This window comes from Periplaneta americana, chromosome 15 (assembly GCF_040183065.1).
Source record: "Periplaneta americana isolate PAMFEO1 chromosome 15, P.americana_PAMFEO1_priV1, whole genome shotgun sequence".
Classification (NCBI taxonomy): Eukaryota; Metazoa; Arthropoda; class Insecta; order Blattodea; family Blattidae; genus Periplaneta; species Periplaneta americana.
The window spans coordinates 139,575,022-139,587,702 of NC_091131.1; the positions used below are offsets into that span (position 1 = coordinate 139,575,022).

The 12,681-nt window shown below is 34.1% G+C and overlaps 1 protein-coding gene across 2 annotated transcripts in view; it reads left to right on the top strand.

The window, feature by feature from the left end:
- Positions 1 to 1,334: 1,334 nt before the first annotated feature.
- LOC138715404 (pickpocket protein 28-like) overlaps positions 1,335 to 12,681 on the top strand; it is a 196,643-nt gene continuing 185,296 nt past the window's right edge. For both annotated transcript variants that reach the window (XM_069848266.1, XM_069848267.1), the window contains exon 1: positions 1,335 to 1,485. In XM_069848266.1, the coding sequence (XP_069704367.1) occupies positions 1,389 to 1,485 (97 nt within the window). In that variant the 5' untranslated portion in view covers positions 1,335 to 1,388. The remainder of the gene's footprint in view (positions 1,486 to 12,681) is intronic.

Here is a 12,681-nt window from a genome sequence, read left to right on the forward strand (position 1 = left end):
TTAGGTATGGAGAAAGCATAATTCTGAGTAGTTATAATAGGTTTATTTGGAAATAAATATACAAATCAATGTTTACATAAACGTTATGTTTCTAAATTGAGGCACCCGTTATAGGCCTATACGGTTTTGGGCTATCTTTTTATAGAATGGAAAAAAAAAGGGTTGGGACAAGCCTGGAACATCTTTTACAGAAGTTCACTCTCTTCACTTCATGTGACAGTGAGTTCTCGAGATAGCTGTTACTTTTTTAGAAGTATAGAACAAAGCGGAAGTAAACGTAACCTATTGATAATAATGCTGATACTACGGATAATAGTAGTAGTAGTATTTATTTAACCTGGTGGAGATAAGGCCGTCAGGCCTTCTTTGCCCCTCTACCAGGAGATTCCAACTATGATATGAAGAATAAAATTACAATTAGTATTAAATTTACAATTACAATTACAATAACAATCAAAGTACGAAAAGATTCCCTGACTAATTAAAGATAGATAATTTATCATAGAAAAACAAAGAATATTTTATATTTACTGAATTACAAATTAAACCTCGAATAACAAAATTGTATAGTGATGAAATTACTGGATATTGAAATATTTTGTGATAGATTAAGGAAACTATTTACAAGAAATCAATTACTGACCAAGTGCCTAGTAAGTTTGCGTAAGTAGTGTAAGTAGTGTAAGTGTTGGTGCATCTGCTATTATTACGAGTGTTGACATTTAACCTACAACTAAGAGCATACAAGTGATAGTTAATTGCGAAGTGGACAAATATGAATGGTCCTACAGAATCAGTGTTGACACAGTTCTCTAGTTCACACAAGAATCTTGTTATCAAAGATCGGCAGTAGGCCTATTTATTCGATATTTGATATTTTGCCGTACTTAGGTAAGTAAGGTATAGGTTTCAGAGGGCATAATAAATGTTACTTTTTTCAACGTGTTATGTATATGTAAGTCTTTTTTATGCGTGTGAGCGCATTCGTATCCTCAATGATAAGAATACATGGTTGTGAATTAGCTTATTTTATAATGCTATTCTTCATGGGTATCAATTGCTTCATAATCGGTGCAGAAAGAAACGAAGAAAATATTGTATAGGCTAATATCGTCTTCACGCAAGAACAAACTCACGGGATCCTAGGCTGAGCATTACATGAGGCAAGTGGCCACAGACATCCCTGGAGTTAGAGATGGTGCACGAGTATCTTGTATGGCAAAAGTGAGACTATTATTTTTTATTTTGTTTGCGTGGAACTGCATGTAAAATTAAGTATTGCTTTCTTCAAGATCTTTTAATTTTTCTTTTGAATGAAGTTGCAGGAAATGTACTTGAGGAATCCTGATGTATTCACTTCAAAGAAGGCTACGCAGAAGAAAGTAGTCATGGACGATGTTTATAGGGTAAGAGGAAGTGAATATGGAATTACAAACAGACACCACATCCGTACAATTAGTGGAAGTTTCGATAAAAATCCGTTAGGTAAGTGACTTTATATAGTTACTACTACATTTTGTTTCTTTTCCTTGCATTCTTGAGTTCATTTCAAAATTAGCTCTTCTTCGTTTTGTGAGCCAACTCCTGCTTCCTCTCTCAGTACGTTTGTAAATGAATGCATTATTTTCGAAGAGTATTCATTCATTCATTCATTCATTCATTCATTCATTCATTCATTCATTCATTCATTCATTCATTCATTCATTCGTTCGTTCATTCATTCATGATTCACTACATCCATTTATTTATTTATTCATTCATTCATTCTTTATTTATTTATTCATTGTACATAATTTTTATTTCAGAATCAATCATAAGCCTAAAATACAAAATATCCATCATCATCATCATCATCATCATCATCATCATCATCATCATCATCCTTGTCATATTGTATACATGTATAAGTTTTGTTGTTATTATTACTATTATTATTATTACTATTATTATTATTATTACTATTATTATTATTATTATTATTATTATTATCAATAATCAGTACTATTACTATTATCGCTGCAAGTGTGAACATTGATAGATTCATAAATACTATCACATTGACAACTTCTCTTTCAAAGATTATCTCAAAATAAAAAGTTATAAAATGTTTTATATACTTTTATTGGAGCTGAATTAAAAAAAAACATTATTTGTCATATTGAAGTGTATATAATAAACTGAAAACTAATTTATATGTGCAAAATTTATATTTCATACATTACACTGAAATATATGCAACAGTAATATTAACATGCCACAAGCGTCGTTGTTTAAAGCATCGTGTTATGGAGGGAGCGCTGGTTCGAATCTACTAGGAAGAAGGAATTTTCTCATGAAGTTTCTATCAGTGTATGGGACCGGTGCCCAGCATCATGATCGAATTGAAGAGCTATGATAGGTAGCGTAATCCGGTTCCTGGAATCAGCTATAAAGTGCTAACCACACGATAACCTCATACTGATTGGGGGATTGTTCATTTCTGCTGAGGCATGTGGACATGAGACCAGCAGTTGTCTGGTTGGCCTTAGCCTCACTTCCAATCGTCCATGATTATATTTATTATTAATATTAATTAACAATTACGCCCTATTAGACAGACTGATTCATCAAAGACTTTTAGTTCCTCTACAGTGTCCTGAAACTTGACATTTTCAACGTTTCGAAACTACATACAAATTTCATCATCAGAGCAGACAGGTAAGACTAGAGGGGTCTCCTAATATGCTGGGTTACTACTCCGGTCGACTCAGTCGCCTGGGCTTACCTATCTGTCCTGTGATGGATTTTGTATGTTGTTCCGAAACATTGGAAATGAGAAGTTCCAGGACACGGTGGAATACCGCCTTTCATCGTGTAAGCCTAAATACGCCTATAATTTGGCAGGGGTTGGCAGAAAACAATTTGTGCCGAATCCATAGTGAACGCAACCCGGATAACATTCAGTTCATTAACCGCAAAATTGAAGGAGGGGGTGAAGTTCTGTTTCTCGTCTGCAGTGACGGATTAGTATTACAGTGAACGTCCGAGACAGTAGAACGTTAATTTCCAGCTCTACTACACTAGTGAGCAAAATTAAAATGACAAACATATAAGGTACAGAAAAAACAGATATAATTCATTCGAAGTAAATCAGTATAGGCAATATAACATTGCACACTATATATACAATCAGAAGTTTACTGTAGTTTGTTGAATTGGTATTTCAATTTATCCTTGCGCAAACATAAATAATACAAAACAGAAGTAGAAAAATTAATCGTCTTGATCTGAACATTCGCTATAGGCCTACGTTCAAAATGTCAGTAATGTCTCTAAAAGCTGTACGCAGCTGTGGCGAAAGATTATAATCTGAAATAGAGGGTCTTACTTTCAATTTAGCAGAGTTGATATGATGCATGATATGTATCATAATGCCATTTAATGTTGGCTCGAAGAAAGCCGCTTAACACCTTATTACAAATTAGGCATTTTACACTGTCATCATCTTTTTTACAACAGAAAAACTCTTCCTCCCTTTTCATCAGAAATTTCCGTTTTTGGAAGTGGAAGGTTTAGACATAGCCATTGCTCCACCATTGCTGCCGTTTGCTTGTACCAAATACTCTCTAACATTAATACTGGAAAGCTTTTCTGTTTAGCATTGCAAGCGGCGGCGAAAAGTAACAGTGCTGCCATCTAGCGGCTTGAAACGTTCGCACACTCCGTGCGTCGTGCTGGGTTACGTGAAGAAAAGAGGAGAGGTGCGCATTTGATTTCAATAAGAAGCTGCAAAGCAATAAATAGTATACTTTACAGTCACTTTGTTCTTAACATTTTTAATTAATAACAAATTACAAAGTTATTAGAATAGAAATTAATTGATAAATTCTCATATTTTCAAATTTGATGAAATTTAGTTGTGCATGACTTTAGCAGCTTTCATACATCGCTTGTTTTGTTTTTTAGCTGTATGGTTGTCCATTTTATTTTTGATGTAACAATTTATTAACACATTGAAATATTTATCAATGAAGACATTGGCACAGTCACTGCAAATAGATATATTAACAGGGAGCACTACCATTTTAACTAGTTCTTTTTTTACACCAATTCTAGTTTTACAAATAACATGATCAATTTCTTTGAAAACATCAGAACACAATTGGCTGAGCATTAGAGAAACATCATTAGGGAAAACAATTTTTGAATCTTTAGAGTATTTTTTATTTGCGATGTGCGTTGTTACGTCATCGTTGGGGTTTTCTTTACAAGATAAATTTCTTCGACAAATTTCGTGATTTATTCTGCTACACACCCAACCTGCAACATAAGCCCTTGCATTTTCTTGCAACACGGTTTCTTCATTTGTATGCTGTACATTTTTGTCATCAACAGTTACATCCAAATCGGAGACATCTGTAATACCGTCTTCCCATTTTTTCTTTCTTTTTAAGCGCACTTGCGACATAATGAATTCATCATTAGAAACAATTTTGATTAAATCAGTATTTGAACTGGTTGTCTTCAGAGCTCTCACTTCCGCCCGAAGAGATGAAATATTTTTTTTTTTGTGTTTAGATACCAACTTTTGAGCTGCAATCAATTTCTTAGAAAGTCTCTTTATCTGGAGATCTTGAGCCATCTTTGACCTTTTAGGATTTCTTGCATCTTAAAAAATAAACAGGGACTTAATTTAGTGAAATATTAATAATGTCTTGGAAGTCTAGGACTAGGTAAATAATATTTTGCGAATAACTAACTGAATCAGTTTTTATGAGAAAACATGAGTTCACACACTTTCTTCACAAAATCAATAATTCGTATTTTTATGTTACGTATCACAATATGTGTCTATTTAGTTTGAAAAAGTCATGACGTTCAGTATTTTATATGGAGAAACTATAAAGAAATTATGTTTGGTATGATGGAAGTAAAGTAGTTTTATGCAGTTTAATAACTGATTCACTTAGCACAGAGAACATGTTCGTTTCTGTCTGGAATCGGAGAACCTGTCGCCTCCTCGATGGAAGGTCTAATGCGTTTGTTTGGGGACTTTCGCGGTTCTTTCATCATACTTTGACCCATATTTTCGGAAGAAGGAGCTGTTAAATTCAGTGAAGGAATAGCTGTTCTCTTCAGTCTGTTATTAAAAAAATATATAAAAAATTAACAGGTCTATGACTCATTTGAAACTTCGGTACTTTTCCAATTACACCTTATTTTTACTTACCCCTGACTTTTCAAATTAGGGTTATTGAAGTCCGATAATCTAAAGTGATCTGAACATATTCTGTGATTTTTGTGCAGATACTCTGTTCCTCTAGTTTTAAACGTTTCGTCTAGGTCCTGTCTTTTACATTTATTTACCCATATGGCACACCATCTATAAGACAAAAACAAATAATAATAATAATAATAATAATAATAATAATAATAATAATAATAATAATAATAATAATAATATGATGATGATGATGATGGTGAGGACACGAGACCTGTCATGTGAATCGTGCGAGTGGGGAAAGAGTGAGCTAACAGAAAGAGAGTTTGTTTCATGATTAAAATTATACGAATCTACTGACACGAAAGTTCATCTCAGATTAATTATCTTCCTTCTCCATACCCATTGGTGATAGCCACAACACATGATAAGGTCACAGAACAAGTTATCTACTGTCTCCTCTACTGTAATAATAATAATAATAATAATAATAATAATAATAATAATAATAATAATAATAATAATAATAATAATAATCATCATCATCATCATCATTCTGTGGCAGAAAAGTAATAGACTACTCGTATTTACATGACTACTCACTCACCTATCTGTATCTTTCGGAAATCTGAAGAATGATCTAGCATCTTTTTGCCAAGCGTAGTTTTTACAGAAGAACACAGAACAAACAATTCCACTTTTCCCTGACATTTTGTGGAACAACCATGAGAATAATCCTTACGACTTACACCACGTGTTGAAGTATAAAACTCTTGTTAGATGCAGTTTACCGCGCTACGTGTCACGTTATCCCCACTGCCAACATTCCCTGCCGCTAGATAGCACTGATGAGTCATTCGCCTCTCTTATCGTGAACTTTCCAGTATTAATGTGAGAGAGTATTTGCTTGTACACACGTAAACTGAGTAATGGTACCAAGGGAGGGAGGTATGCTTTGCGGACAGTATACCTACATCGGTTGAAAGTCAGAAATCCTTCTTTGCCGAGCAATGTAATGTTATGTTTTATTTAACGACGCTCGCAACTGCCGAGATTATATCAGCGTCACCGGTGTGCCGGAATTTTGTCCCGCAGGAGTTCTTTTACATGCCAGTAAATTTACTGACATGAGCCTGTCGCATTTAAGCACATTTAAATGCCATCGACCTGGCCCGGGATCGAACCCGCAACCTTGAGCATAGAAGACCAGCCAACCGGGCCGACACCAGCAATGTAATATGGAGAGAAAACACACAGTAATGTCAGAATAATTTGAACAGCTACTTTTGAAAAGAGAGAAATTATTATGCTCTCTAACCATCTATTCTAGATGTCGTGGTACGAACATGATACCTAAAAACTTACAATTTTATACCCATTTTCTTTTTGTTCCGATAAGCTTGTTAATTTATCAATGTTTTCTTAAAGTCCGTCATAAGCTTATCTTATAATAGTATGAAATTTTTTATTTCATTCTACTTGATGAACGTTATCGGTTTTGTAAACCACCTTCAGATCACATTACCTCTACTGAACTGTTATACTGATGTGCAATAGGTTACATTAACCATATTGTGTTAAAATATAAAATATAAAATACAAGATATCATAAAACGTTAATGGATGTACATGTTTTAAAATGTTAACATATTAAATTAAAATAGTCTAAAGTGAAGGTTGTTTTGCAGCGTATACAGTCCTTTCAAATATAAACGGTTATTTTCTTATGACTATTTTACATGATAACTATCATGAAAACTGCATTTACAAATTAATTATTGCATTATGAATAGTTGTAATCCGATGGAATGAGTATGCAGCATCATGTTTTGATTTTACACAGCGCCCAGGAGCCCGTGTGGTCTTGTGGTCTGAAACTACGCGAAAATTGTGTTATATTAATGTTATGAAAACGATTTAAATTTTTTTATTACTTTGTCTAATTATGTCAAAAAGATGGGGGAGGGCTATTTAATTGAAATTCTTTGCTTACGGTATAGCGGAGGTGTGTCCTGTTTTGAAGTCGGATGAGCCACAAGTGCGGTAGGGCGTTACGTTTACAGAATGATTAAGTAATACCAGCTTGAAAGTTGGAGGGGGAAGGTGTATCGGTATATCGGAAGTTACGTCTGCTAGGAGATTTTAAATTGTAGAGTGGGCTATGTAAGTTCGGTAATTGCTCGTTTAACAATACTACACCTTCATTGATTGCTTGTGCGATATGGTATTCTTCGGCAATATGAATTCTTGGATTGTTGTTCATTGGTTGAATGATCTGTAATGTGCTGTTTATATCATTTGGTTCGTGCCCTTGTTCTATTAGGTGTGTTGCAAATTTTGACTTTTGTCTATTGTATTTAAAATCAGAAATATGTTCTTTGAATCTAGTTCTGTAATTTCTACGGGGTTGGCCGATGTATTTATTAGGACAATCTTTGCAGTGCAGCATATATATACCGCTATCTTTGAAGCGATCTTTATTTTGAAGTTTATTTGGTATAATGTTGTTTAATTTATTATTAGTAGAAAAGGCGATATTTATATCAGTATCTCTCTGAAACAAAACTATTTCACATTTAATAATAAAATATATATCAACAATCCCAAGGAGTGGCCATGGGGGAGCCCCTATCAGGCTTCTTAGCCGAAATTTTCCTGCAACACTTAGAAAAAGAACACATACAAGACCTTATCAAAAAACATAAGATCTCCACGTATCTGTGATACGTGGACGATATACTTCTTATTTATGAGGACAATCATTGTAATGCAGACAACATTACCCGCTCATTTAATGAATTGCATCCTGCCATAAAATTCACTTCCGAGCCAGCCATTAATGGATCTATAAACTTTCTGGACCTACAAATTTTCATACAAAATTCTTATTTCAATTTTAATATATACAGAAAACAAACTTCCATCAATTACTCGATTCATAATTCCTCTAACCACCCAGAAACGCACAATATTAGCAAATATCGTTTTCTTATCGATAGATTTTTGACAATTCATTTAAATAAACACAATTATGATAAAGAATATAACTACATAATTTCTCTTGCTCAAGAAAATGGCTTTCGTAAACACATAATAGACAATCTCCTTAAAAAACGTAAAAATAAATTGTGTAAAACTTCATACACCTCTTTTGCTACTGAAGCTTGAAAAACTAAAAAATCGTGGACAAGTATGACTTATTTCGGACCAATTTCTAACAAACTAGGTAACGTTTCCAAAAAAAAAAAAAAAAAAAAAAACATGATGTAAATATCGCCTTTTCTACTAATAATAAATTAAACAACATTGTACCAAATAAACTTAAAAATAAAGATTGCCTCAAAGATAGCGGTATATATATGCTGCATTGCAATGATTGTCCTAATAAATACATCGGCCAAACCCGTAGAAATTACAGAACTAGATTCAAAGAACATATTTCTGATTTTAAATACAATAGACAAAGGTCGAAATTTGCAATACACTTTTAGGTTTTTGGGAGCAGACTGGATGACAAAAGCTTCTCAACAGAATAATAACAGGCATTTCCCATATTTATTCTGTGTTTAATTTCCTCTCGAGTATCATTTATATTTGTTACTGTTGCTCCCAGATATTTGAACTTCTCCACCTCTTCAAAAGGTAAATTTTCAATTTTTATATTTCCATTTCGTACAATATTCTCGTCACGAGACATAATCATATACTTTGTCTTTTCAGGATTTACTTCCAAACCTATCTCTTTACTTGCTTCCAGTAAAATTCCCGTGTTTTCCCTAATCGTTTGTGGATTTTCTCCTACTGTACCTACTTTAATTCGCATTGGTTTTATTATTTGTAGGCACCTTTGGAAAATTAAATTCTAAGTATTCACTTCTATACTATGTGTTGTAGAACGAGCGATAATAACATAAATAGAAGTTACAATGAGAAAAATCAATTACTTTATTACGTACCAGTATATATTCATATATGAGGCCTCGCTCTCCTCATTAAATAATCAAGACTACCTATGTATGTAGTCAACATGTAGATACCCTATTGGAGAAAAATTTATTCCGGCACCGAGAAACGAACCCAGGACCTCTCAGCTTTGCGAGCTGAGCACTCTTTCCATCTGAGCTATGTTGAGACCCAATTCACGATGCCGAACGAACTCATGACTTATAGGATGTCTAAAATGGAGGTAGTAGGCCATTGATGATACGAAGGAGGAGAATTCGGCCGGTATCGTGAATCGGGTCTCGGCATAGCTCAGATGGAAAGAGCGCTCAGCGCGCAAAGCTGAGAGATCCAGGGTTCGTTTCCCGATGCCGAAACGAATTTTTCTCCAATAATATGTATAAATAACAAATAACTGTTTCCTTAAACGCTGAAGTTGCAATTGTGCGATTAAGTTTAGCACCAACTGTTCACAGTTGAATTTAAACTTTGAATATCGCCGAAACTACTTTATGTGGATTAGTCATGTCAAGTTTGAAACCCTTCAAGAATTCTATATATATATATATATATATATATATGTATAGAGTCATTATAAAATACCGTAATTAACATAGTTTAAATTAACATAATTTCTAAAAAAAATTCAACACTCAAGATGAACTAAGGGTCTGTTGAATGTGTGAAGTTACTTCATGCTAAAACAGTAATTGTTTTCGTTGTTACGATGTAACAATGAAGCTTGAAAAATAAAGAGGTTTGTCCGCCATTTGACTTTTTATTACACATATTTTGCAGGTTTGAAAAAATGTTTTAAGTTTTCAAAAAGAATTGGTTTGATGCAAATTTATTATTACGCATGCAGTAGAAACTTTAATGCTGAATTAAGCCAATTTCAGACAAAAATGCGTCTAAGAGACGGCCTTTATATCATACTTTCTTTCCGTGCATTAAGAAGTTTGAAGGAACTGGTTAAGTTCATAATACAATGAAATCAGGAAGACTAAGAATTAATATATTATATTATTATATCCAGATTGCAGAGGTTCTCCATAAAAGCAAAAAATTTGCTGGAGAAAATCCGTTATCAATCAGCAGTGCTAACGTGTTAAACGCTTGCCAATGTCTCACAGCACTGTTTGGAAAATTTTATGCTAACATTTGAAAATGTATCATTGTAAACTGCAACTTTTTTAATTGATTTCATCACATGTATGAGCTCAGATTTAAACTGAACCGGAATGAGGAATGGCTATCTTGAATATTGGATACAAGCAATGTCAAAATCAAGCGCATTTTATGACCTTGAAATCACTCGCGTACGCCAGGCGCTAGGATACGGCCAGGAGATTGACAAGGTGAATCATGTAGGAACCTGCTGATTGCAGAGGGATAAGAAATCAGTGGTGTACAAACAATAGGCGGCCGTCATGCGTGTAGACGAAATGTGATATGAACAACAGCATTTTTAAATACGTAAATATCCAGGGTTCTTTTCTGCATTGGTTTTGTAAAAATATAAGTAATAGTTGAATATGTTGCGATTGAAATTAGTAACATAAATAAAAAAATTTATCTCAAGACGTGTATGATGCCACCTTATAACATAACAGGCACTTTAAAGTAACACTGTGTTCAACATTCACTTACAGATTTGTATTACCTAAAATCTAAATTATGTTTTTCCACCGATTTCGAAATACAGTAATAGTTATTTTGTAAACATGAAGTTTTAATTTATACCATGAACAAAAGCTACAAGCTGCGAGATGTCAGATACGTCTGTGCTTTCGTTAAGCAATAATGAGAAACAAAATAATAGATTCTTTACCTAAGTATTTACTTTTTTTTCAGTATACCCTGATAATTCTTGTATCCTCTTGGCTACAATGTTTCTAGATGAAAATATATTTCTTCGTACTTCCTTATATCATTGGGAGATATTTTGACTACAGCATCTAGAATATAACTCCTAATAAAATGTCCATCAGAGAAAAAAAATAATACATTTTTGCATTTTTTTACGGACATATAATAGGTAACTGATAAGTTCATACAGATTTAATCAGATATTGCAGTCTACAAAATAAGGAAAGTGCGTAATAAACTGTTATGAAATTATATTTAAAAATTATAAATTAAAATAAAATTCGTAATTAATTTCATACATCAGAAGAAAATTCTTTGTTAAGTTACAGTTTGTAGTCATCTTCAATATTTGTTATAATTTTCTTCGTGATATCTTTCGTAATGTCTTTCCACGTTACATTTCTTGGAGTGTGTGTGTGTGTGTTTTTTTTTTTTTTGCATATTATATGCACTGTGTCCCCATCAGTTTTTTACTCAAAATTAAGTATGGGTTAAATTTACTATAGGGCCTATGTTCTCTTGTTCTCTTGCGTGTAACCTATGTACGCGTTGCACTCACCTGGCCTACGGCTTCCACTAACCCCTATTAATAGACTAGCCCGTTCTTTCAGTATGTTCTTGTCTAATCTTCCGACGAGAGCTGCGGGCATACTGAGCTCTAAAGCATCAATTGACATGGCTAATGTAGACAGATGAGACCCACTTTACTCATATTGTTGAGTTAATGCTCACAAATGTGGACTATGAACAACAGACAATCCAAATGAACAGACTAAGTCTCATTCTTAGCACCTTCCATAGCCCCTTAGTTCATCTTGATGCCTCAACTTGTTTGGAAGTTATACTAATTTCAACTGCTAGTTGATTTATAACAACCTTTTTACTTAATCCATTATTTTACGACACTTTTTATCAACTGCTATGGCTATCTAGCGTCCGGGTAAGATGAAAGTGATAATACCGGCGAAATGAGACCAGGGTCCACCGCCAGAAAATACCCAGCATTTGCTCTTAATTTGACGGAAAACTGAAAAAAACCACTTCAACCAGGTAACTTGTCCCAATCAGGATTTGGATCCGAGCCCTCTCGTTTCACGGTCAGCATGCTGTTACTCCACAACGGTGGACTATAACAACTCTATAATACAGAGTCTTTCATAAGTAACGAGTCTATCGAAAAATTAACTATTTTGGATAATTTTTTGAAGTGATGTTCACCCTCATGAGAAAGAACTCTTCTCGGTGCCGTACAATCGATTTGGAAACAAACACCCTTCCCCTCGCTGCCAGAGGAATCTACTTATCCATGTGTAATGTGCATTTGATGCCAACTTAAAATGATCTGGAGCATGGCCTTCTATACGTCAAGGATAATGGCACACGGCCATGCCTATCTATACACATTGTTGTGATAAATTGGAATGATAAAATGTCATGCAGCCGCTTAACGTTATTGCAGAAGAGAAAAATTGCTGCCTGGTTTGAACTTGGAAAGAGTCTCGCTCAAATTAAGCTTTTATTCCGTAGACGAAGTATTTCCAGGCAGGTAGATCGGTCGCACAGGCCCAATCCGTTGGCCTCCGCGACACCTGATTTGACTCCCCTCGACTTCTTTTTCTAGAAATTCATCAAGAATCGTGTCTATGCCACTAAGCCCGCACCATTCCTGA